Source organism: Cervus elaphus, chromosome 10, assembly GCF_910594005.1.
Source record: "Cervus elaphus chromosome 10, mCerEla1.1, whole genome shotgun sequence".
NCBI classification, from domain to species: domain Eukaryota; kingdom Metazoa; phylum Chordata; class Mammalia; order Artiodactyla; family Cervidae; genus Cervus; species Cervus elaphus.
Genome location: NC_057824.1, coordinates 33827312 through 33855103, shown reverse-complemented (window position 1 = coordinate 33855103; position 27792 = coordinate 33827312). Strand labels below are relative to the sequence as shown.

The window sequence follows — 27792 nt, the reverse complement described above, 5'->3', positions numbered from 1 at the left end:
TATAGGCTATAGCTAACAGGTAATATATATTTCGCATAGATAACTCTTTTGGAAAAAAGGCAAGAGGGGGTAAAACCCAGATCATTTAACTGTTCTTACCTAAGAATACACACTTTTAACTGCTTTTATCTTTAAAAGCCAATAATAATCTGGAGATAGTTACTCTGATAGCCACTTAAGCCTTAATTTTAAGTTTCTCATGCTTCTGTACTTTATAATTATATTCCTGTTCTCCTTAAAAGCATCTAAAGCAAAAACTCAACATAAAACAAATACCTGATGATTAACTTATTAGGAAAGATGCAAGAAAAACATTTAAATAGAATGCTTTATTGACTTTAGGTTAGTTGGGAACAATTACCTACATTTATGCTTTATGGTATTTCATCTCATTGGAAAAAAAGATAAATGTTACATTAGAGACTTTTCACTTTCATGTATTTGCTGCTCTGGGTTGACAAAATGTTCAGTTCTTTCCTGCAATATGGGATTCAGTATTAAAGGTCATCAATGAAAGGTGTATGCCCCAAATTTCCACTTGTTGCCATTGACTTCCGGCCAGAAACAAACTTCTTTGCAGCCTTTAAGATAGAAACAAAGACAGAAAGTTAATACAAATAAGCAAATAGACAAACTTCTGTTACTCTGAATATTTCATCCTTTGTGTGACTGAGCAAGCGTGATGCTCTAACGATGACAGTAGCTGTTAAAGAGCGAAAGGAATTTCTGACACTGCAAAATGGGGCAGTCTCCTGCAGCAGGGCTGTCCGCCTCTGGGTCTGTATTGCGATGGCAGGTAGTCCGAGTCAATGAGAATACACCGACTGTTAACTTGTCAAAGTTACACCACAGCCTGGTGTTCTTTATGCCACTACTTTAGAGTTCAGTCTGTTCGTTCACGTCAAGTGCAGTACCATGAGCAGCGGTGCTTAGACCAGCTTTTTAAATAAAGATGGTGTTGGAGGCAGCTGGCTTGGACTCGTGACAGTACAGTACATGAGACAAGGACAACCATTCGGAAGAGTGTACAGTGATGAAGCCTCTGTACAGCCAGCAAAAACAAGACTTGGAGCTGACTGAGGCTCAGACCATGAACTCCTTACTGCAAAATTCAGACTTAAACTGAAGAAAGTAGGGAAAACCACTAGGCCATTCAGGTATGACCTAAATCAAATCCCTTACAATTATACAGTGGAAGTGACAAATAGATTCAAGGGATTAGATCTGATACACACAGTGCCTGAAGAACTATGGACGGAGGTTTGTAACACTGCACGGGAGGCGGTGATGAAAACCATCCCCAAGAAAAAGAAATGCAAAACAGCAAAGTGGTTGTCTGAGGCCTTACAAACAGCTGAGAAAGGAAAGGCAAAGGAGAAAAGGAAAGATATACCCATCTGAATGTAGAGCTCCAAAGAATAGGAAGGAGAGGTAAGAAAGCCTTCCTCAATGATTAATGCAAAGAAAGAGAGGAAAACAATAGAATGGGAAAGATTAGAGCTCTCTTCAAGAAAATTAGAGATAACAAGGGAACATTTCATGCAAAGACAGGCACAATAAAGGACAGAGATGGTATGGACCTAACAGAAGCAGAAGATATTAAGAAGAGGTGGCAAGAATACACAGAACTATACAAAAAAGATCTTAATGACTCAGATAACCCACGATGGTGTAATCACTCAGCTAGAGCCAGATATCCTGGAGTGCAAAGTCAAGTAGGCCTTAGGAAGTATTACTATGAGCAAAGCTAGTGGAGATGATGGAATTCCAGTTGAGCTATTTCAAATCCTAAAAGATGATGCTGTGAAACTGCTGCACTCAATATGCCAGCAAATGTGGAAAACTCAGCAGTGGCCACAGGACTGGAAAAGGTCAGTTTTCATTCTACTCCCAAAGAAAAGAAATGCCAAAGAATGTTCAAACTATCACACAATTGCACTCATCTCACACGCTACCAAGTAATGCTCAAAATTTTCCAAGCTAGGCTTCAACAGTATGTGAACTGAGAACTTTCAGATGTTCAAGCTGGATTTAGAAAAGGCAGAGTAACCAGAGATCAAATTGCCAACATCTGTTGGATCACAGAAAAAGCCAGAGAATTCCAGAAAAATATCTACTTCTGCTTCATTATACTACGCCAGAGCCTTTGACTGTGTGGGCACAACAAACTGTGGAAAATTCTTAAAGAGATGGGAATACCAGGCCACCTTACCTGCCTCCTTCGAAACCTGTATGCAGGTCAAGAAGCAACAGTTAGAACTGGACATGGAACAATGGACTGGTTCCAGATTGGGAAAGGAGTACATAGGCTGTATGAAGCACAAGCTGGAATCAAGACTGCCGGCAGAAATATCAATAATCTCAGGTATGCAGATGACATCACCCTTATGGCAGAAAGGGAAGAACTAAAGAGCCTCTTGATGAAAGTGAAAGAGAAGAGTGAAAAAGCTGGCTTAAAATTCAACATTCAAAATACGAAGATTATGGCATCTGGTCCCATCCTATCACTAATGGCAGACAGATGGGCAGACAACGAAAACAGTGACAGATTTTATTTTCTTGGGCTCCAACATCTCTGCAGATGATGACTACAGACATGACATTAAAAGACGTTTGCTCCTTGAAAGAAAAACTATGACAAATTTAGACAGTGTATTAAAAAGCAGAGACATTACTTTGCCAACAAAGGTTTGTGTAGTCAAAGCTATAGTTTTTCCAGTATTCACGGATGGATATGAGAGTTGGACCATAAAGAAGCCTGAGTGCTGAAGAGCTGATGCTTTAGAACTGTGGTACTGGAGAAGACTTTTGAGAGTCCCTTGGACTGCAAGGAGATCAAACCAGTCAATCCTAAAAGAAATCAGTCCTGAATATTCATCGGAAGGACTGATGCTGAAGCTGAAGCTCCAATTACTTTGGCCATCTGATGCAAAGAGCCGACTCATTTGAAAAAACCCTGATGCCGGCAGAGATTGAAGGCAGGAGGAGAAGGGGACAGCAGAGGATGAGATGGTTGGATGGCATCACTGACTCAATGGACATGAGTTTGAGCAACCTCCAGGAGATGGTGAAGGACAGAGAGGCCTGGCGTGTTGCAGTTCATGGGGTCACAAAGAGTCGGACACAACTGAGTGACTGAACTACAACGTCGATGATGAACTTAGGCGCCAAGTGAAATCAAGTCAGGATTGCTATCTTCCAATAGTCTGCATTTTTTTTCTACCCACAAGGATAGACCCCTTGGTGAGAAGATGGTTGAGACTGTGACATGAAAGGGGAGTTGGCATTTTTAATACGGAAAGGACTGATTTAGGGTTCATTTTGTAGTTCATGTACTTGTTAGGCATAGTAGGGAATACAAAGAGGTATAACACATAGTCCTTGCCCTCAAAACCAGTCAATTTTATAGGAAACAATATGTGAAGAAAAAAAAAAAGAACAAGGGCAGGAGAATGTCTTAGGCTGAGAAAACTAAAGAAAATCTTGAGATGGTGGACTGTGAAGGATTGGCAGGATAGAAAGTTTATTTTGGAGTGAGGAGGAAAAACACCAAACTTGACAATTAATGAATCATATGAAACTGCCAATATTTGATTCTTCTTGACCCTTAAAAATATTTAAAATAGTTTAACCTAATGGTAAGTTAGTTGAATGAGGAAGATACACAGACTTCCTGAGTTGACAAGGAAGCTATCTGCAGGTCTGATGGGATTGAGCCTCTGCCTCCACACCAGGCAGATAAGATAACAAATACCCTGAGAATAGCATATACACTCTTTATGCATTCCTTCTGAAATGGCATCATTAAGGACAAGTTATGTGATGTTAAACAGATTTTCATTTGCTTACATTTATGACATCAGCGTCAGCTACTGCATCAATCTGCTGAAGGACTGTGGATGGCGGAGTGTATGAACCAGCAGCTAGAGCCTGAGAACCAACTTCATCCAGGAAACCCTCAGAAGACTCCAATGACATCAGGTACCCAGCTTTCAGCTTGTTCCTGTCCATGAAAGGTGTGTAAGTAAGGCAGAAGGCAGTTTTATGGAGCAAGTTAAAGTATGTTCCCAAATCCTTAAACATGTTTGAATAAATATGCAAACTAACAGCTTTGAAATTTTAAGTGTGCTAAAGGTCTCCATTCCATTTCTTCAGTTTACCAACTATTTTATTATTTACATTATCATTTTGAAAGCTGTCATTATAAGATTATACTAAAAACCCAACAGAATGCATTTTAGTTTTAGACTAGAACTCAGATCTAGTTAAAAATATTTTAGTGTGAAGTCTTGATTACTGAAGGAATTCTAGCCTCCTGATACACTTTTGGTGATAATATTAGACATCTCTACTAAAGAAAATACCTGTGAAGTCTCTTCTCATTGTCCCTTTTAGCAGAATGCTGTGGACTGGGATTTGTCTCATTGAGGACAGAACAAGTGGGGAAGGAGAATATAGGTCTTTATAAGTGCCTATAGCTTAAATATGGGCACAAAAGCATCAATTTGAAATAAAATCCAATTCATAATTATCCCAGAAAGAAACTGGTGTTCAATAAGGTACTTGAGTTATTTAACTCAAACTCAGTAGCAAGACATCCATTTAAACAAAATTATAATTTAATGTAGCAATTTTACCACACTGTCAGCTTAACTGAAAAAAAGATTTACCTGCAGTAAACTTTACCAAGAGATTATTAGTTTGTCCCTTCAGCAATGGCACCTCACTTTCTCTTTCAATACAGGAAGACTAAGAACCAAAATGTTTTTGAACTAAAAACCTATCAACTCCATCAAAGTAGCAGGAAATAAACAGAACTTGACATTAACAACCAAAATTCTACAATTAAAAATGTTTTAATCTTCTGTATGAAAATGCAAGCTGCTTTGTAACTCTGTCCACAGTCTCTTTTAGAGAGACTCCCAGAACTACTGAGTTAACAGGTGTTTGTTGTTAGCACTTGCTGTTAGCACAGTGAGGACAGTGGGATTTAAAAAATCACCAAATAGATGGATGTTGCAATTTTTTAAACAGGTGTCTTTTATTGTCTATCAAATCAGTAAAGAGGAAAAAAAAAAGCTGCTAGTGGTTATGGTGGAACAGGCACTCCTGATGATGTGATTATAAACTGGTACAACCTTTTAATACTGTGACTGCAAAATATATAAACACAAACATATATTTTAATGCAGAGCCTTTCATTATAATATTTATAACTCTTGGCCCAGTTGCAAATCTATACCAAAAAGTAATGTGAAATATGAAATTTTTTTAAGCCCAAAGATATCCTTTATAGTTGACAATTTCCAACTGCCAACAAGTATATTCTGACATACCAATTACTTCAATAATCTGAATAAATGAAAAGAGCTTTATAAAGAGGTTGGTAATGATAGATAATTATTTATTAACAACTATATATGTTAATTATTTATTAACAACTATATATGCAGTATTAGCAATTATGTTTAAAAATGGTGAAGAAAATATTCAAAATGTTAACAATTATATCTCCGGGTGGTAGGAATATATTTCCCTCTCCTTTAAACACTTTTTTGTACTTTTCAATCCTATTGTACCTTTATTACAATAGTATTTTAACTAGAAAAAAATACAACTTTCAAATAATTGAAAGTTAATACTGAGACTTACTTGGCAGCTTGGACATCTGCATTAGAAAGGTTTCCTTGAGCAATTGTTTTTACTTGGTTATAAGCAGCCTTGATAACCTAGGACAGAAAAGTAAAAGCTGGTCATCTTTGACCAGTGCCAGAGTCTCCTGCGGTACTCCAGATGCTCCTCCATGAGGCAGAAACAAGATGGAAACAGCTGTGTCCATTGGAATTTGTAAGTCACTACGTGCTGCTTGTACTTCCAATAAAGTAGCTGTTTGTACAATATCCAAGTAGCCAAGCTTCTTATAAACATTAAGGGGCAGAGGGCAGAGGATGGCAGTAGGGTTTAGGAAAAGAAAACTCAGGGATTTATAATTGCTTATGAAGAATAAGCGTCTTTTAAATTTCCCCAGGCTCTCAAAGTATCATGTAATTGATACTGCTATCTCTTACTATTCACTAAGAAGAAAGCAGTAAACCATACAGAGCCAATCTGTAAAGACTGTCCATGCCTGGAATGCTGGAGTCATGAAGGAATCAAGTTCTAATGATGTGAGTGGGTATAATAAACCTGGCCCATGATTTGCTCCATCCCAACCTTGGCATCATTCGGGGTCTGTTAACTTACTTTACCCTCCAAGTCAGCTGCCTATTTCCATAGCCATACCCCAGACTTGAACACTGAAATCCTCAATTCCAAGACCTCTGGCCTGTTTTTAATCATGCTATCCATATCTTCCATTTTTGCCAACATCTCTAGTTCCTTGATTTGTCCACTTTCAATCTGTGTCCCTCTGGCTTTACTTCTTTAGCCTAAACCCATGAATTATTCTTTCAGCCACTCCTACGAGTGTTTCCAACTCCTGCCACCTCTTCATACTTCTGACCAGCCTACTTTGCAAGACTGCAACCTGGGATCAACCCTACAGCTTGCCTCCTCCATTTTTCCATTAGGCTAGACATCTGACTATGAATCCGCTGCTCTGCTCATTCTGTGTGCATCCAGGCACTCCTCTGTCCCCAACCTCTTAACTTTCTTTAAACTCTCCTTCTTTCTCTTATTCTCAAAACATGATTTAGCTTCCTGCCTCACCAGGGATGTACTTCCTCATCTCCGATATCCTGTTCTCCCATCAGCCTTTATGTCCAAGGATAAAATGTCTATTTATACTTTGGATCCTGCTTGCTCTTGCTTTTACAGATTTAATTCACCTATACTTTCCTATCTCCTATATTCACTCCAATTTCTTTCCTTTCAGTATGAATGTCTGTCTCTTCCTACTTAATCTCTCAGTGTAAACTCTACTAAAATCCCACCCACTCCCCTACACCTACACCAACTTTGCATTTCTTTCTTCTCATTCATTTCTTAATATTAAAATACATTTTAGTTCACTTCCAGTGTCTTGTAAAAACTGATAATTGCCCAAGTTTGCTAAAACTACCAGACTTCCCTGTGGTAACTAAAGGGATGTTAATACAGAGTAGATCAAAAAATTGTTAACAAGTCTCTCTTTCTTGGTCTTCAAATATACCAGTTTCTCTTCTTTTTGTTTTCTTGGCCATTTCCCCTAGCTTGACCTTCAGTTTTCTTCTCCTACAAACTTTTGTATGTAACCCTGATTTCAACACACTTTTCTGTTGAGGACTCCCAGTATACATTTTGGCCTTGACCTCACTTGAGTTCTCCATTTAGATGCCCTAGACGCAACTTAATGCCACATGTCCACACAGAACCAAAATACCAAGGAGGTGTTTCCTCCCTCTTTCCTGGAAGGATTAATATATACATTTTCCATTTTTAATTTTCCTGCATAGCAGGTAACACTTTAATGATATTATACTAGACAGAGAGCTGATAAATCACAGTATTCAAACATTCTATATTTTCAGTAAAAAAATGTTAACAGGAGAAAAAAATCTTGTGATAATTTTTCAGTTTGCAACTTACATCTCCAGCAGATGCAGCTTGTGAGATAGTGTAGAACCCAAAGAGTCCAGAATCTGAGTAACTGGCATTAAAAGCAGAAACCTGAAATATAATGAAACTTTACTGTACGTCATTCTACCAGGTAAAACAGGGTACAGTTTCCCTAAGGTTGTCTAGAGAAAATATGTACCTTCACAGTATAAGCAAAGAGATGAATTAATATTTCACTTAACTGGTTCTATTAAGGACTGAAGTGTACACAGGTTACCTTTTTCAGAACTATAATGGTTTTAACTTTTCTCATTTAACTCTTTCTAAAATGGATTGCTCACTTTCCTTGGTATTTTCTAACCTTTTGATGATTAAGGGTTAATGCAAACAGTAACCTGTAAACATTACTACATTACTAGTATAGATTCAATACAGCTGAGTGATGCAGATCATGGTCCTTGACATTAGACAAACCTGCTTTCTTCCCTCTGCTGTTGGTGGTGACTTCCTTTTCACCAATTCACTTTTACTTTTTCTACAGACCAAAGTCAAACGGTTAGAAAATTTTTTCTGCTTAGAAGCAGGTGTCCAGGGGAGCAAGAACTTTAGCCTCTGGAAAGCAGGGCTATTTCTGTGTGTAGTCTGAGTAGAGTGTAAGCTCCCTGAGGTGGATATGACATCCTAGTGAAGTGCTTCTCAGTGTTTATGTAGACTGGTAACCTAAGGGTCACTCGTGTGTCTGAGCACTATGTGCTCAGCTGTATCTGACTCTTTGCAACCTCATGGATTGTAGCCTGCCAGGCTCCTCTGTCCATGGACATTTTCTAGGCAAGAACACTGGAGTGGGTTGCCATTTCCTATTCCAGGGGATCTTCTGGACCCAGGGATTGAAACCACATCTCTTGCATCTCCTGCGTCTGGAGGTGGGTTCTTTACCAGTAGCAATACCTGGGAAGTCCAAGGATCACTTGAGTTGTTATAAAAAACACACTTTCAGATTCTCACAACCGATCCACTCACTCAGATCACTACAGATGAAGCCCGAATTTTAAACTATATTCCAGGTGAAATTTGAAAACCATGGGTTTGGTCCATATGAAGCACACAAAGATATGCACTTCAATCACTTGAACTTTAATTACAATTCTGAGACTAACCTAGTCATTCTCCAAATTTCTGGCCAAATTCTAAAGTAGGAATTTCTGTTAAACTATGTCACTAGATTAAACTCCAACTATCCAAAGCATCATTAAGGTTCAATGGAAAAGAGTAAGGAAGCATGAAAAAAAGAAAACAGAGTAGACCACAGACCCGAAGAAAGACCATTTGGAGGAACTCTAATTTAGGACTAATTTAAGATAATGGTTTGAAAACTGTGCTCCATGGAACCCTAAGGCTCTGTTTAGAAGATTCCAAGGGTTCCACTGTCAAGTAAGACTTCTACTTTTTTAAAAGCAAAAGCTTTTGTGTTGGGCATTGCAGCTGGGAAATGGTATTGGATTAAAAAAGGCTCCTCTGCTTAAAAAAAGTCTGATGCAACCACTCAAGTATTAAAAGGAAGGATAAAAAAAGAAGACTGATTTTAATTTCCACTGTTAAAGGTCAAATGGCCAAAGACTTACTAAAGCATAACCTACCTGTGCCATGAGCTATTGCTGAAATTATGAACAATATTTAGCTCTACAATTTTGTGTTACTTTTTAAAGATATCATTGAGTACAGCACTTTAACAGCATCATCTTTTAGGATTTTAAATAGCTCAGTCGAGTTCCTTCATCTCTACTACCTTTGTTCGTAGTAGTAATGCCTCCTAAAGCCCACCTGACTTCACATTCCAGGATGTACAGCTCTAGGTGAGTGACCACACCATCACGATTATCCAGTCATTAAGACCTTTCTTGTATAGTTCTTCTGTGTATTCTTTCCACCCCTTCTTAATCTCGTCTGCTTCTGTTAGGTCCTTACTGTTTCTGTCCTTTATGGTGTCCATCCTTGCATGAAATGTTCAGTTAGTATCTCCAATTTTCTTGAAGAGCTTGCTGGTCTTTTCCATTCTAGTGTTTTCCTCTATTTCATTGTTCATTTAAGAAGGCCTTCTCATCTCTCTCCTAGTCTTCTCTGGAACTCTGCATTCAGGTTTGGGTACACCTTTCCCTTTCTCCCTTGCCTTTCACTTCTCTTCTTCCCTGAGCTATCTGTAAAGCCTCCTCAACCACGCTGCATTCCTGCATTTCTTTTTCTTTGGGACGGTTTTGGTCACTGCCTCCTATACAATATTACGAAGCTACATCCATAGTTTTTCAGGCACTCTGTCTACCAGATATAATCCTCTCAATCTATTCATCACCTCTACTGTGTAATCATAGGGGATTTGATTTAGGTCATACCTGAATGGCCTAGTGGTTTTCCCTATTTTCTTCAATTTAAGCCTGAATTTTGCAATAAGGAGCTCATAATTTGAGCCATAGTCAGCTCTAGGTCTTGTTTTTGCTGACTGTACAGAGCTGTTTCATCTTTGCCTGCAAAGAATATAATCAATCTGATTTTGGTATTGACCATCTGGTGATGTCCATGTGAAGAGCCTTCTCTTGTATTGTTGGAAAGGGTGTTTGCTATGACTAAAGTATTCTCTTGACGAAACTGTTACCTTTGCCCTGTACTCCAAGGCCAAACTTGCCTGTTATTCTAGGTAGCTCTTGACTTCCTACCTTTGCATTCCAGTCCCCTATGATGAAAAGGACACTGTTTTTTGGTGTTAGTTCAAAATTGGGAAAGGAGTGCAACCAAGGCTATATCTTGTCACCCTGCTTATTTTACTTATATGCAGAGTGCATCATGCAAAATGCCAGGCTGGATGTATCACAAGCTGATGATACCACCGTAATGGTAGAAAGCAAACAGAATGAGGGTGAAAGAGGAGGATGAAAAAACTGGCTTAAAACGCAACGTCCAGAAAACTGAGATCATAGGATCCAGTCCCATCACTTCATGGCAAATAGAAGTGGAAAAAGTAGAAGCAGTGACAGACTTTATTTTCTTGGGCTCCTAAATCACTGTGGACGGTGACTGCAGCCATGAAAGTAAGACGCTTGCCCCAGGGCAGGAAAACTAAGACAAACCTAGACAGCTATTAAAAAGTGGAGACATCACTTTGCTGACAAAGGTCCATATAGTCAAAGCTATGGTTTTTCCTGTAGTCATGTACGGACGGATATGAGAGTTGGACCATAAAGAAGGCTGAGTGCCAAAGAATTGATGCTTTTGAATTGTGGTGCTGGAGAAGACTCTGAGAGTCCCTTGGACTGCAAGGAGATCAAATCAGTCAACCCTAAACTATTGCTGAAGTTTAAGCTCCAATTAAGTTCACTGAACTGAACTGAAGCTCCAATACTTTGGCCACCTAATGAGAACAACTGACTCAGTGGAAAAGATTCTGATGCTTGGAAAGATTGAAGGCAAAAGGAGAAGGGGGCAGCAGAGGATGAGTCTGTTAGGCAGAACCACTGACTTAATGGACATTCAGTTCAGTTCAGTCGCTCAGTCGCATCCAACTCTTTGCGACCCCATGAACTGCAGCACGCCAGGCCTCCCTGTCCATTACCAACTCCCGGAGTTCACCCAAACCCATGTCTGTTGGGTCGGTGATGCCATCCAACCATCTCATCCTCTGTCGTCCCCTTCTCCTCCCGCCCTCAATCTTTCCCAGCATCAGGGTCTTCTCAAATGAGTCGGCTCTTAGCATCAGGTGGCCAAAGTATTAGAGTTTCAGCTTCAACATCAGTCCTTCCAATGAACACCCAGGACTGATCTCCTTTAGGATGGACTGGTTGGATCTCCTTGCAGTCCAAGGGACTCTCAAGAGTCTTCTCCAACACCACAGTGCAAAAACATCAATTCTTCTGTGTTCAGCTTTCTTCACAGTCCAACTGTCACATCCACACATGACCACTGGAAAAACCATAGCCTTGACTAGACGGACATTTGTTGACAAAGTAATGTCCCTGCTTTTTAAGATGCTGTCTAGGTTGGTCATAACTTTCCTTCCAAGGGGTAAGCGTCTTTTAATTTCATGGCTGCAATCACCATCTGCAGTGATTTTGGAGCCCAGAAAAATAAAGTCTGACACTGTTTCCACTGTTTCCCCATCTATTTCCCATGAAGTGATGGGAAGTGAAGGGACCAGATACCATGATCTTAGTTTTCTGAATGTTGAGCTTTAAGCCATTTTTTTCACTCTTCTTTTTCACTTTCATCAAGAGGCTCTTTAGTTCTTCTTCACTTTCTTCCATAAGGGTGGTGTCACCTGCATATCTGAGGTTATTAATATTTCTCCTAGCAATCTTGAAACCTTCCAGCTTGTGCTTCTCTTCCAGCCCAGTGTTTCTCATGATGTGCTCTGCATGTAAGTTAAATAAGCAGGGTGACATGAACATGAAGTTCATGAACATGAAGTTAATGGACATGAAGTTGAGCAAACTCCAAGAGAGAGTGGGGATTTTGGATTTTTTAAGCATTCAATTCTTCTTTTTATATTAGAATAACAGTAAATTTCTGATAGACCCACTAAGGTCTTCAATTTTACAAAGATTTTCTTTATGTCATCTTAAATTTTAAAAGCAGATTAACATTAAGAGCAAGTTCCCAGGACAACACTGCAAACACTAGGCCTTTGAAAACAAAAGGCAAGATGTTCACGGTTCAGACTCACATCAAACGGCTGGTGAACTCCCTTGGCAACAGCCTGGTACAGACAGCTGGTGGCATTGCTGCCCCTCTTAACGTGCGGTCCAGCACCGAGGACGTGCTGCAGAACACTGAACGCGTTTGCTTCCGCACTTCCGATGGCTGCACTCTCTGCTACGAGAGCAGCATGGACGAGACTGTCTCCGTTCTGTTCTCGAATTTCACCTGGGGCCACGTAAACAAAGAGCAAAGAAGAAAGCAGGTTTTGGTTTTATTCTTCAATATTCTCTACGAGACAGTATTACTGCATTAAGATGAAGCTTTTCTCTGGCCTGGTGCTCTCCTAGATATCCTTCCCTTCCCCCAACACATTCACAAACATACTTAACACATAATACCCAAGCAACTGATACTTTCCACAATGATACGATCTCTTTCCACATTGACACTGTTTGGAAGTAAACAATCAGGCCTATTATACTCCAATATGCTATTGTGGGGGAGAGGCGGCTTCCTGGTAAATTAACCTTAACAGAACAAAATGCTTACCTCCATGGTACTTGGCTTTTGCACCAGATAAACCAAGGCCACCCCTTATGTTAAGAAACTGTTCAGCAACTTGCTTTAGGACAGGATGACTCACACCTATTTCAGTAGAAACAAACAAAAAAAAACTATAGAACCAGAATTTCTAAAACACAATTGTAGAATACCTACTATTTTAATATAAGTAAAATATTATAATGCTACTCTTACAGAGATATGCATTTACAGTTTTATTATATATTCATCTAGAACCTTTTTTCTATGTAAATATTAATATTATCCTTCTTATTTTTAAAATGGTATCTTCTACTGATACTGTTTCTAACTTGTCTTTTGTAATTTACTTCTGAGTGGACTACACCAAACATTTAATGGTTATAAAGAATTCTATTATACCGATGTACCATTATTTGATCAATCTCTTCCTGATAGACATCAGTATATTTCTAATAACTGGCTATTAAAACAATACTGCAATATGCATCAAGAGGCATTTTCAAAAGGAACGAAGAGATACTCCACAAAATGGGAAAAATATTTGCAAATCATGTATCTGGTAAGAACAAACAACCCAATTAAAAATGGCCAAAGCACTTGAATGAACATTTCTCCAAAGGAGACACATAAACTGCCAAAAAGCACAAAAAAAAGATGTTCAATGTTATCAATCACTAAAATCAAAAACCACAATGAGATACCACTTCATACCCATTAGGATGGCCATAATCAAAGACATATGATAGTACATATTGGTGAGGATGTGGAGAAGTTGGAATCCTTATACACTGTTGGTGGGAAAATAAAATGGTTCAACTGCTTTGGAAAACAGTCTGATAGTTCTTCAAATGGTTAAATAGAGAGATATCCTATATCCTAATCCTAGCAATTCTACTCCTAGGTATACACCCAAAAGAATGAAAAAGATATTTTGTTGAAAATTTACACATGAATGTTTATATTCTTAATAGCTAAAACATGCAGGAACAACTCAAATGTCCAACTGGTGAATGAACAAAATGGGGTAATGAAATATTTTTCAGCCAGAAAAGGGACTGGAACATTGGTACATGCTATAATATGGATTTACCTTAAAAACATTATGCTAAGTGACTAAGTGAAAGAAGTTAGTTACAGAGGCTATTACTGTATAATTCTCTTTGAAATGTCCAGAACAGTCAGCTCTCTACAGATAGAAAGTAGGTTGCCGGTTGCCAGATGCAAGGTGGTGGAATGAGGAGTGACTGCTAATGAGTGTGGGGTTTCTTTCGGGGATGATGGAAACGCTCTAAGATTAGATAGTGGCAATAGCTGCACAGCTCTGAGTGTGCTGAAACCACAAACTGCACACTTTAAAAGGTGGATTTGACACAATGCGAATTATACCTGTTATTATTTACAAAACAAATGAGCAAAATCCAACTACTGCAAACAATATTCTCATGCAAGTATTTTGTAAACTTGCCAAAATATTTCTGAAGGGTAAATTCTTAAAACAGACCTCCAAAAATCTACCAGTTTACACTCCTGCCAATAATTTTTGAGTGCCTATTTCTCCATACCTTGGTTAATACTGGGTAGTGTCAACCTTTTAACTTTTGCCAACTTCACAGATTAAAAATTTCTTAGTTATTACATCTTTTACAATAGTTGTATACACACATATAACACACTTTCTGCATGAACTGTTTGTTCTTCCTTTTGTCGATTTTTCTATTAAACTGTACTTAAAAGCTCTTTGTTCAGAGAAATTTGCCCTTTGTCATAGGTTTTGCAAATACTGTAATGAATTTAAAAGTTAGTACTTAAAAAAAAATTGACTAGCTTTTTTCTTTTCACAGTTGTGGAGGATTTATTTACATGCTATAAAACTGTTGGGGATATTTTAAACATTTTATTGATGTACAGCTGATTTACAATGATGTGTTAATTTCTGTTGTACAGTAAAGTGATTCAGTTATACATATACTTTTTCATTATGATTTATCACAGGAAATTGAATATAGTCCTCTGTACCTTATATAGTAGGACCTTGTTGCTTATACATTCTATCTATACTAGTTTGCATCTACTAATCCCAAACTCGCAATCTTCCCTCCCCGACAACCCTCAGCAACCACAGTCCTGTTCTCTATGAGTCTGTTTCTGTTTCACAGATATGTTCATTAGTGTTGTATTTTAGATTCCATGTATAAGTGATATCATGTGGTACTTCTTTCTCTTTCTGACTTACTTCACTTCGTATGATAATGTTTACATCCAGTCATGTTGCTGCCAAGTGGCATTATTTCGTTCTTTCTAATGGCTGAATAATATTCTATTGTATGTATGTACCGTATCTTCCTTATCCATTCATCAGCAGACATTCAGGTTGTTTCCATTAAAGACTAGCTATTAAAATCCTATCAGGGCTTCCCTGGTGGCTCAGTGATAAAGAATCTGCCTGCGAATGCAGGAGACACAGGTCTGGGATCGATCCTCGATCCGGGAAGATCCCAAACGCTGTGGGGCACCTAAGCCTGTGCGCCAGAACTACTGAAGACTTACAGGCTGTGCTCTGCAACAAGAGGAGTCACCACAGTGAGAAGCCTGTGCACGGCAACGAGAGTAGCGCCCGCTCTCTGCAACCAGAGAAAAGCCTGTGCGGCAACAAAGATCCAGCACAGCCAAAGAAATTTAAAAAATTATGTATATAAAAATCCTATCACATACTGACTTTCTGACATAACACAGGGGAAGTTCTCAAATTTTGTTCAATCCAGTATTCACATAATTATAGCTTAAGGGACTATTTTTTTAAGTAACTCATACAGAGACAGTGAAACAGTATCTTTATTCTTAACTGTAAGTGCAACATCTACTAGCAGTGCACCTTAGTTTTTCTTTTTTCAATTAACCGCTTTCTAAAATGAGACAGAATGGAGACTTGTGTAATCAGAATTTAAGAAAATATGCAAGTGAGTATGTTATAAATTGAGGCTGGTTACCAATATAGTGATAGAATTACAATGCACTGGAAAGGTGTCCCCTTCACTACCGCAACAATTACAAAAGGAAAAGTCAGCAACCTCAGGGAATTTCCTGACTATCTACCACTTTCTCTGGGAGCCAAGAACCATGAACTGTAAGTTATCTAGATATTGATATAACTGTAAAACATGTATATATGATACATATATACATATGACAGTATCTGATTTTACAGTTTCAAGGATGATTCTGCCTTCTCATGGAATATAGTTTCCTGTGCTATGACATAGGATCTTGTTGCTTATCCACTCCATACATAACAGCTGCATCTGCTCTTCCCAAACCAACCCTTTCCCGCGCTCCCCCTTGGCAACCGTACGTCTGTCTTCTATGTTTGTGAGTTAAAAGAACTACTCTTAAAAGCAGCAAACTGACACGCAGGTAATTGCCAACTTACCAAGTCCAATCAAAGCCATTCTTGCACTTGTAAAATGATTCTGTACAAAGTCATGTAACTGAGAAAGTGAAAACATTTATCAGGTTATACTGGTAGAAATATAAAGAACTATAAAAACATCAAAGTGCAGTTTAGCAGAAAATAAACAGTCAGGCTTAAAAGCTGCTGTAATGAACTATAAGGGACTACCTAGTACTGAATTAAATTGAGCTTTTAAATTCCATTGCTAGAACTGAATTGGTGATGGTTATGTAACTCTGTGAACAGAATAAAAACCTGAATTGTGCATTTTAAATGGTGAACTGTATGCTATGTAAATGACATCTCAATGAAGCTGTTAATGAAAAAAAAAAACACAACAAAAATTAGAGCACATATTGGCTTGAACTTGAAGAAATGGGACTAAGTTTGTGATTTTTATTATAATGTGATTTAAGTAGTACATCAGGTTCGTCTTTATACAAGTAGTAATAAAACACTGTTGTTAACATTCTATAGTAGAGCTAATAGTTATATCACTATGTTCCTCTTGCCTGTCTTTGAAGATTTTTTTGCTACTAAGTTACTGTCTATACCAGGGTTTCCAACCTGGATGATTACAGAATTATTTTGGGAGCTTAAAAAAAATTCGTCAATGTCTCCCTACTAATATAAGCTAATACAGTAGATTCAATGTGAAATCTTGGAATCTTTATATAAATAAAGTAGGGCTAAAAACATGCATTCTCAACTATACTACTGCTCCCAAGAAAGTGAAAATTACTTCTTGGGGGAAGAAAAAAAAATCCTTTATATATAAACTACAAATATACATACAGTGCATATGCAGATATACAGTATATCTGTGGTGTTAAAAATTCACGGGGCGGGGGGGGGGCGCGGGTGGTGGTGGCTAAAAAGGTTTAGACTAATGTTTAGACTTGCTGAAGCTCAGTTTATGTAGAATTTGTGCCCTAAAATGAATGCTGTCTCCATCTATGGAGCCATCTTGGAAAGTCATATTTTATTTTTTTCCTGGTGATGTTTTTCTACTGAATGCTGCTTTTGGTCAAAGTGTTCCATCACCAATTTCCTTAGAATTTCCTTTAGCCTAGGGATACATTTTAAAAATGCTAGTAACTTTGATAATCATGGTTAATATCTTGGTATTTGTCTATGATACACACACCTTACTTTTTGAAAAGTGGGACCCCTTAATACATCCTATTCATAAATTATTTTGATAATATGCTATGAAATTTTCACCATCAATCATTATTCTTGAATAGTTGAATCGTATTCCATTCTACAGATATTTAATATGTTCTTTAACTAGTTCTCCAATATTGGATATTAAACTTGTTTCTAATTTTTCACAATTATATACAATGCTACAATAGACATCCTTGTAGGTGAATGTTCTCTTATGTGCATTCTTTTAGCTACCTCAGTAACATATCTTCACAGAGTGAATCTGATTTCTGAAAAGCTTCAGAAACTCACTAGAGGTCAGTCTTATGAAACATACTGGCTGTTCCAAGTTGGATGATACCAGTTCTAATTTTTTTAAAAAGTGCCATATGAATGATAGGCATTAAATTGATAACTGAATAGTTTTCTTAACCAGGAAATAAGTCAGAAGGGGAAAGGGAAACAAAATTCAGTTTTCTATAGTGGATAACAAGAAATGAGAATTAAAAAAACCCTTAATTTCCGAGTCACATGTACTTTGGAAGTGTTGATAATTCCCAGTTTTTCTCTTAATGTCTTTTGCTAAAAAAATTATAGGGGAGGGGGGCTGAGAGTGGTAGGAGTAGGAAATTAAGATTATATACACAAGTCTACACTTGCAGATTTAATGCTTAATGTTCCGTATTTTGGAAGCCAAGTTCTATGATATATACATGACTGTGACGTGACAAATCTGTACTGTCAGCGAAGCGAGGCAGGTATACAGGAGAAGTAAACGGGCTGGTGAGCTGGCTGATGGCGGAATGGGAGGCAAGGGTGTGGAGTGAGTGGTCAGTCACAAGACTATGGTATTTAAATACTTATATACTATTTACAAGATACATATACAAAGAAAAGAGTTTAGAAGAAAAATATACCTAGGTGCTAACAATGAGTGCCTTCAGACAGCTGAGATTTTTTTTTTGTCTTTATTTTGCCTGTCTTTATTTTCTGAAATTTCTGTAATGAACGTGCCCCTTTCATAATAAACACTTTTTTTTTAGTTGAAAGATACACAAAAACTGTTCAGACAGAATTTTAGTTAAAAAGCAAGCTGATGAATGGGCAATCCCCTGGTGGATCAGGACTCTTTGCTCTTTACTGCAGGGGACATGGGTTTGATCCCTGGTAGGGGAACTGGGATCCCACAAGCTGCATAGTATAGCCTTAAAAAAAAAAAAAAAAAAAAAAAAAAAGGCAGCCAAGTGATAGAAAAAAAAGCAAGCAAGAGAATCTCTTAAATTAGAGGATAAGAAAATTAGCAAACAAAACTGAATGGGAGATGAACATTCAAATTAATGTGAAAATGAGCACATTTAAAAATGTTAGGTGTTTTATCAGTACCTCATCTGGTGTCACTTTTCCAATCCTATAATCAGGACAATATAAGGAATTAGCCAAGGCATTTCTGTAAGCAGTAGCATGTAAATTTTCAATGATGTCTGTAAAATAAGTAAAGAAGCAGTTACAGAAACATTATTTAAATAAAGACAACACCATGTAAAGAGCCTTGAAAACAACTATACAACTTTGGTCATTGCATTCAAGCATTGAAACTTTACTATCATTTAACCTCTAGCAACTTCTAAAATTCTGCCAGTCGAATGTGCTGAGAAAAATAAGATTCTCTGATAGCAGCCTGTAAATGTCAGAATCCACCTAAACATTTCTCAAACTTTAATCTACCTAGCATCATCTGGAAAGCAGAATGGCCTGGGCTTCAGATTCAGAAGTCTGGGCCTAATTACAGTTCTGCAATCGACTTGCTGTGTCACCTTGATTAAATCAGCTAATCTGGATTTTGTTCACTTCTAGGTTCCCTCTCTAGGTAATGAGGGAGTTGTCAGGATAAGAGAAGATATGAAAGTGTTAGTGTTAGGTCACATTGCTAGCTTCCAGGGGTCAAATGCTACTGCCAAGCTGCACTCCTCCCTGGCACTGTTCCTACTTCTCTGGTTCAGTGTCTTTGCTTGAGGTGTTTGTCTTTTATCTGCTTATTATTTGGGCAGTCCCTCTATGCCAAGCACTGAGTTGGAAATACAGAGATGAGTTAAGACACACACCTCCCCTCAAAATGTTGAGGGGGAAACACTATAAAAGTATTAGGGTGTGATGTTAGTAGTATATTACTAGGGAAGGGCACTGAGAACTGGAAAGGAGTTAAGAGAAGTAAAATCTGGGATGAGTAGGTGTGTCCCAGGTGAAAGATCTGGGAAAAACATTTCAGACAGAGGAAACAGACAAAGGCATGAAGTATGACAACAGTTTGATTCAAAGAGGAACTGCAGCTAGGAGAGAAAAAGATAGAGCAAGAAACAAGGGAGCTAGGCAGGTGCCAGATCATTGGAGTTAACATATATGCGAAGTTAAAAGACGCTGGGCCTCATCTCATGGATAATAAGAAGCCTTTAAAGGATTTTCACTGGATTTTCATGTCAGAATGATCAACTATCATGGAAACATGGAAGATGGACTGAAGAGGTATGCCTGAGCAGAGAGACACCAGTCAGCAGACTATAACAACTGCTCATGCACAAAGGATGAGGGCTGGAGCCTCACTGCTACCAGTGGGGAAGGAAGCTACTCAGGACACAGAAGTCATCTTTTCCACAATTTTACTATTCTATCTCTTTTATCAAAAGTCTGGAGTGACAAAGTTATCACCATGAAATATAATATGAGCAAACAGGAGTCAAGCACTCACTATGTTCCAGACACTTGGCAGGCCTGCATATGAATGAAGTCCACGCCGTTCTGAGCCCCTGCAGTTGGTCACCCGCTTATACCTCAGTGGTCTACCTGCACATTTCTGCTCCTACCAGAAGTTCTTTGACTTCTGAGAGTCAGTGGTGCTTTTTTTATCTTACAGATTTGTTCTGCCAGATATGCTTGTCAAGATTATATAACCAAACATTCTATAAACACAAACATGAATATAAAAAAGGTTTTTTTAAATTAAGTTGATTGCTTTGGAAAAACCCAATAAAAAGGAGTTGGCTAAACAATAATAGCAATATATAATAGTAAAAGTAGCAGCAGCAGCAGCAGCAATAAACTGCTGCCAGATTTGGTATAAGTAGAACAATCATTAAAAAACACCAGGGGGTGCTCTGACACAACCTAGAGGTGTGGATAGGGAGGGAGGTGGGAGAGAGATTTAAGAGGGAGGAAACATATATATACATATGGCTGATTCATGTTGATTTAAGGCAGAAACCACCACAATACTGTAAAGTAATTATCCTCCAATTAAAAATAAAAGACTGTTAAAAAACAAAAAACACCAGGGAACTTCCCAGGTGGTATAGTGCTAAGCATCCATCTGCCAATGCAGGGTCCATGGGTTTGATCCGTGGTCTGGGAAGATTCCACATGCCGAGGAGCAACTAAGCCTGTGCTCCATAACTACTGAACCTGCGGGCCTAGAGCCCACGCTCCACAGCAAGAGAAACCTGCTCCCCCAAACTAGATAAAATCTGTGCACAGCACTGAAGATCCAGTGCGACCAATAACTAACTAACTAACTAAATAAAACAAAAAAAAATCAGCGGTGGGAGGACGGGCATAAAACACAGGTGAAAGGCCTAGGATTCTGTAATAAATTTACATATTAACATGATGAAAAATAATCAACAATACAAATGTTTAGAAATGAACAATGTTTTAAAAAGTGGACACATTTTTGGAAAGTGTTATTTTCAAACCCAAGGCGAAAAAGAATGTCAACAGCAATTTTATTCCTCTACAAATTGATTTTCTCGAAATCCCAGTATCTTAGAAACAACGGAATATAATCTGAAAGTGCACTTACGAGCCTGTGGATTCTGAAAAGCCACAGCTTTGTCAATCCTTAGCTGAGACTGAAGGGCAGCCACCTCCCAGCGTCGAAATTCTGGTGCTGTGGTGACATTGAGCAGGAACTCCATTAGAATATCACTACAGAAGACATGAAGCTCAGAGTTACCAGTCAAAAATGTAAAACGAACATCCATTCTACACAACTCTAATGCTCTTTTTATTAAACTTCAGGCAGCTTGTGAGTGATAATCCAAAACCAACATCAGAGGTCATGCCACATAAAAAAACATAAGAGCAGAACTGAGCGACTAAGTATTTCTTTAAAAGCAGATCTTCTAAATAAACACACACAGGTACTCACACATCATCCCGCAGGCATTCCACAGTATAGGCCATGTTTTCCCTTGTTGAAGTCACGCTGAGTCAAAAATAAATTACAGTGAATTATCTAAATCAGAAGAATAAGCTTTCTCTTATATCTTCATTAAATCAATCTTTTGGAAAAAAATATTTTGAAGTATAAAAAGTATAAGTAATAGTGAAGAAAAATATGCACACTCAACTAAAGCTTTTAACTATTTAAAAAAATCTTAAATAAGAAAACAGTTAAGTATTTCAACTTGACAAAAAGGAAGAAAGTCCTGGCATATCACACTTGGATAAACCTTGAAAACATTCTTCTCAGTGAAGTCAGTCAGTCATAAAAAGGTAACAAATACTGTGTGATTCCACTGATATGAGGTACCTGGAGTAGTCAGAATCATGGAAACAACACAGAATGGTGCTGGCCTGGGGCTGGGGGAAGGGAAGGTAGTGTTTAATAGCTACAGAGTTTGGGCTGGGGAAGAGGAAAACGTTCTGGAGATGGGTGGTGGTGATGGTTGCTCAATGACACTTATTGTTATAGAACTACACATTTTAAAGGTGGTAAATTTTATCTTATGTGTATTTTACCACAACTTAAAAAAGAAAAGGCAAGTTTAAAGTTGAAGATCTCTTTGTATCCTTCCCAGGTTCTCACACTTTCTCCCACTTGAGACAAACATAATAATAAGCATTACATATTATTTTGTTAAAAACCTCCTACCTTCAAAAAATCTTAAAACTTGTTTTCCACAAAACATTTTGTTAAGTCTGCCATGTTGATACAGACTGAATTCATTTCTTTTTTTTTTCTGAATTCATTTCTTAACTGCTATTCATTCCTAACTGTAGTAGTCCCAGCATATTATTGTATCATACTTTACTTATCCACCCTTTAAAGACAGGCATTTAGATTGTTTCCAGTCACAATAAAGAACTCCTTTGTGCATGTGGATTAAAAATTGTTAGGTTGTAGAATATGCTCATTTTTAATGTTAACTGGTATTTCTTAGGAAGATTCTTTCCTAAGTAGCTGTATCAACTCATACTCCCACCAGCAGTATAAAATGGTACTGAACTGTTGATTATAAGTGAAGATCATTGTTTCTGGCCTCTTCTTCTGGGAACAGCCTATTCCTATCTTTGTTCCTATCCATTTACTCTTTGGTTGTTTTCCTAATTTGTAGTTCTTTATTTTTCCAAATAATCCTCTCCATATTACATATGTTGCAAATACCTACTTTTAGTTACTTAGATTTTTACTTTAAGGCATAAAGATGTTTTACATTTATGCAGTCAAATTCATCAGTCTTTTCCTTCTTGAGCCTTAAGAAACTGTTAACCACCTTGATAACAGAGAAAAGTTCCTTTACAACTGATCATCTTCTGGTGTTTTCAATATTTCTGATTATTTATTTTTAACAAACCTTAATTTACCACCAACTGCTTCAATTCCACGGGTTATCTTGAAAGATGAAGCTCCTTTTGTAGTCTTGGAAAAGAAAAAAACAACAATTTTTGGTAATTTTTAATGCCTGAGTTTGCCAAACATCACTTTATGTCAAAATCTAATGTTTGTCATTAAATTCAAAAGGAACACTAACTAAAAATACTACCTCCTTTTAAGAAATACCCAACGAAGTTAACCCAAAAGCACAAGTATAGATTTTTATATAAAGCACATTTAGATAAAAATTCAATTATCAAATACATGCTTGTTGGATTCATCAATCTACTGTGAAAGAGATTTGCATATGGGAAAAAAATAATTTTCTTTCAATTTCTGGCACTTTTTAAAAATTAAAAATGTCCTTTTTTGGTACATGATTCTTTTATTTTTTAAAAAATTAATTTATTTATTTTAATTGGAAGCTAATTACAACATTGTGGTGGTTTTTGCCATACACTGACATGAATCAATCATGGATGTACATGTGTCTCACCATCCTAAAAATGTTATCTTTTTACTGATTTCTTATGCTCCAGCATGAACATCCGGATGGACACTAATTTACTGCTTCTCTGCGATAAGTATCCTGTGATTTTTCACATTATATTAGGGGACTGTACTGGGCTGAAAACTGATCCCCAAAATTCATGTCCACCCAAGAACCTACAAAAGTGACCCTGTTTGGAAACAGCCTTTGCAGATGTAAATATTTAAAATGAGGTCATGCTGGATAAGAGTGTGCCCTTCAGTAAGAGGGATGTTTGGATACAGAAACACAGACAGACAGGGCCACGTGAAATCAGGGGCAGATACTGGAATGATGCAGCTGCAAGCCAAGGAATGAAAAAGACTGCTGGCAACCACCAGAAGCTGTGGGAGATAAAAGCATGATTCTTCCTAGAGCCTTCAGAGGAAGCATGGCTCTACTGACACCATGACTTTGACTTCTAGCCTCTAGAACTGCGACAGGATAAACTCCTGTTGTTTAAGCCACAAGGTTTGAAGTAACTTGTTATGGCAGCTCCACGAAACCAACACAGGGGTGTTGCTTTTAGTTTTTCTCTTCTGTAGGACCAAGACACCACAGATTTCTAAACACACAAAAGTAGTAAAGATGCTTACCAAACTGGATGCAAGACGAAGCAGATGAGACGTTCCTAAATTGTTGGAGTTCTCATATCTGCTGCCTGCTTTAATGAATAAACCAATTCTTGATGCAGGAGCATAGTTTTCGAGAGACGCAATCACTAAACCATTTGGTAACCTGGTAAACTGTGTATAAAATAAAGTAGGGATGTGATTAATGTCTTTATGTTACCAAGAACAGTGAGGCGTGTATGTGTCCAGTGAGTACCTCAGGGGGACTAACCTCAAGGTCCTGAGGATGTAGAGGCACTCCTGCAGGGGCTGCTGCGGCTTTAGCTTTAGGAGCGACTTTCAGGGAATAAAATCTCTAAACACAAAAAAAGACAGGTTACCATATTTCTCAAAAGAATAGTGCATTGTATCTGAGTTGGCCCAAGCAATAGAGGGTGTTCAGTGGTAAAAAACTCCATGGGAGGATTCAGCTGATTAACCTATTAACTAACCCACCAGTTTACCCATGCCACTCTTAAATCTCTATTTGTGATCTGCAGGGCTTGAAGGAACGCTGAGTTGAACATGTTCATTTCTTATATAAAGATTCACTACATTTTCTTTTAACTACCTTATTAGAGCTCCAAGTGGTCCTTTCTAGGCTCTAATGCTTTGGAACTTTTAAAAGAAGTGTGGAATAGCCACATTCAGACCTTTTTATAGGTTTTAGCATTACTGCTTCTCTTATCTGCCTAAAGAGTCTCATCTTTTTAGTCTACTTTCCAATATGACTTCATTTCCTTAATCATTTTAGTAACCTTTAAAAAGCATATCAAAGAAAACTTCATCCAAGCCCCCAAATATTTCCCAGAGTATCTTCACTCTCTTTTGTGCTACATTAAGACTACACAATTAAAGGGTTTTTTTTTTTTTTAATCTTCTTTGACTAATATACCCTGAGATTAACAACAGCTTCATTCACAGCAGATTCTCAGAATGTAATATGCAGCCATGGGAAGGGATCCTCTTAAACGTCAGATAATGGATCCAAAATGTGTAATTTTATTCAGCTTTCTTCTTGGCGAATGATATACAATGCCACAGAATTAATTCTGATTATGTTTAAGGATCATAAGGTTACTAGTGGAGATGCTGAGAATTAAACCTTAGTACGCCCAGGATTAAACGAACATGCTGCCTGAGTTTCCCAAGAAGCCCCTCAGAGGCTGCAATGTCCCTACTTCATGTTGTGCAGGAGGGCTGCTGGTTGTGCATTCAGCTTCAATGCTGTACTATTGAAAAGTTGGTTCCTCGTTTTCATTTGCTGTTCAGTTCAGTTCAGTCGCTCAGTTGTGTCCGACTCTTCGCGACCCCATGAACTGCAGCACGCCAGGCCTCCCTGTCCATCACCAACTGCCGGAGTTTACCCAAACTCATGTCCATTGAGTTGGTGATGCCATCTAACCATCTCACCCTCTGTCGTCCCCTTCTCCTCCTGCCCTCAATCTTTCCCAGCGTCAGGGTCTTTTCAAATGAATCAGCTCTTCCCATCAGGTGACCAAAATACTGGAGTTTCGGCTTCAACATCAGTCCTTCCAATGAACACCCAGGACTGATCTCCTTTAGGATGGACTGGTTGGATCTCCTTGCAGTCCAAGGGACTCTCAAGAGCCTTCTCCAACACCACAGTTCAAAAGCATCAATTCTTCTGTGCTCAGCTTTCTTTATACTCCAACTCTCAAGTGCACACATGACTAATGGAAAAAACATAGCCTTGACTAGACAGACCTCTGTTGACAAAATAATGTCTCTGCTTTTTAATATGCTGTCTAGGTTGGCCATAACCTTCCTTAGTGCTTTCAAATTATAAGTTACAAATAGCTTTACTTTATCATCATCAATTTCATTCGCTGGGTGTGGTACAGTTAACTCTACTAGTGATTCTAGCTTTTGATTTTTCCAGAAAGTAAAAAATTTAAGATATGTGGGCACATCAGTTGCTAAGGTAGATTTAGGTGCTCTCCTCTCAAATGCGCCTGAGCAGTGACACTTCGTCATAATGTACTCTCTGTAATTTGTTCCATTCAAACCTGTTGCAACGAATTATCCTAGTAACTGTCCATACAATTACTATTTTGTTTTAATAACAAAAGATGTATAAATTTATTCTTAAAGTAAGTGCTGTAAGTAGAACCAACAATTGCTTTCAAGCTTACTGCAATTTGTTTACATTGGTCCTCTTCAACTCTGTTATCTTTGAGTTCTTTTTTCTACTGAAAGGTGAGGATGGAATGAATGAGGAGATGGTTTTGAGGTTTTTTGCCAGTCCAACTGGACTTCCCTCTAAGGGTTATTAAAATCATCGGTTAATTTAGGGGTGCTAAGAAGGCTAAGAGAATTACAGTCTAAATCAAGGTCATTTGTATAATTCATAGTTTATCTATTTAAATATTAAGTACCAGGGAACTCCATTCCCTGGTTTTTCGAACCTTCTTCTAGTAGATTACTACGTTTCTTAGCAACCCAGGCTCTCTTGGTATTTTGAGCTGGATAATTCTGTTGTGGGTGGCTTTGAGCACTGAAGGATGTCCAGCAGTAGCAGTCCCCCGCCCCTCAGGTTGTCACAACCAAAAATGTCTCTAAAGTGAAGTCGCTCAGTCGTGTCCGACTCTTTGCGACCCCATGGACTGTAGCCTATCAGGTTCCTCCCGCCATGGGATTTTCCAGGCAAGAATACTGGAGTGGGTTGCCATTTCCTTCTCCAAAAAATGTCTCTAGATGTTGCCAAATGTCCCCTGGGGGCAAAACTGGCCTCGAAGAGTTGTTTTAATCTCAGAGGTTGAGACTGTTCCCTCTTGATAACCACCAGTCCACAATGATATAACACTGATAACAGGAGTTTTCCCCAAGTGACAGCTATGTGTCACTCGGACATGGAGGAGGAGCCTTAAGAAGCTCCAAAGGAAAGGCCAAGAACCCCTCCTGGATAAATATTAAAACGAGATCAAGAAAAGCACACTTTATGCAGCCAGGACACGACAGTAACAATCAAGTTCAAGGTTCACTGAAAAACGCTATACAGGTATTAGCTCATTTCTTTCTTATAATTTTACTCATAAGCCGCTTAACAGTTGGAGAAGCTGATGCTACATGATATGCCAAGAAACACAGGCAGCAGCTGATAGGGTAGGGATGGGGGCCTAGGTCTACACCGGCCTCCCGCGACACAAATTTCGCGGTCTCCTTCACCTGCACACAAGAGCAGCAATGACCTTCAAAGGTGTCGCCACCGAATCGCTTCACCTCTGCTCTCAAGGCCCCCCCCTCTCTCTGCACGTTTTCCTGCACTAGGTCTCCTCTGCTCAGAGCATGAGCGGGCCTTCCAACGCCTGACCCACCCAGCCTGGAGCCCAGTTGGCCCGCAGGGTTCAGCTGAAGGGCAGAACGAAGCCCAGCGCCCAGGGGCCCCAAACCAGGCAACTCCGGTCCGTATGACCTTGCTGACCATCTGCTCTCCAACCCTTCCCCAAGCCCGCCAGCTGTGCTCACCGAGAGGGGCCCGGCTCTGGTTAACAGCTTCATTGCTCAAGATTGTTCTGAGCCTCGGTCACTGCCGCCTTAGAAAAAGCAAGATGGTGGCGGACAGCGGCAGTGGCCCAGCTTTCCCTGCGACACTCTTTCCCACGTCTCTTACGTGAGGGACTCT

General features: G+C 38.6%; 1 protein-coding gene across 1 annotated transcript; it reads right to left on the bottom strand.

The window, feature by feature from the left end:
* Nucleotides 1-310: 310 nt before the first annotated feature.
* On the bottom strand, nt 311-27792 carry LOC122701495 (cytochrome b-c1 complex subunit 2, mitochondrial). Its single transcript, XM_043914488.1, has 14 exons — nt 27636-27792; nt 24379-24462; nt 24132-24281; nt 22987-23051; nt 21558-21614; nt 21210-21334; nt 18743-18840; nt 16190-16247; nt 12769-12864; nt 12245-12444; nt 7567-7647; nt 5653-5729; nt 3850-4003; nt 311-581 (listed from the first exon to the last, which is right to left on the bottom strand). Exons 1-14 carry the CDS (start codon nt 27666-27668, stop codon nt 498-500), a joined length of 1362 nt encoding a protein of 453 aa, XP_043770423.1. The 5' UTR covers nt 27669-27792; the 3' UTR covers nt 311-497.

Coding starts and splice junctions, on each gene's coding strand:
- LOC122701495 (XM_043914488.1), bottom strand. CDS start 27,668: ATGAAGCTGTTAACCAGAGCCGGGCCCCTCTCG. Junction 18,841..21,209: donor TTTTCAGAATCCACAGGCTC/GTAAGTGCACTT, acceptor CTTATTTTACAG/ACATCATTGAAAATTTACAT. Junction 582..3,849: donor CTGACGCTGATGTCATAAAT/GTAAGCAAATGA, acceptor TCTATCTTAAAG/GCTGCAAAGAAGTTTGTTTC.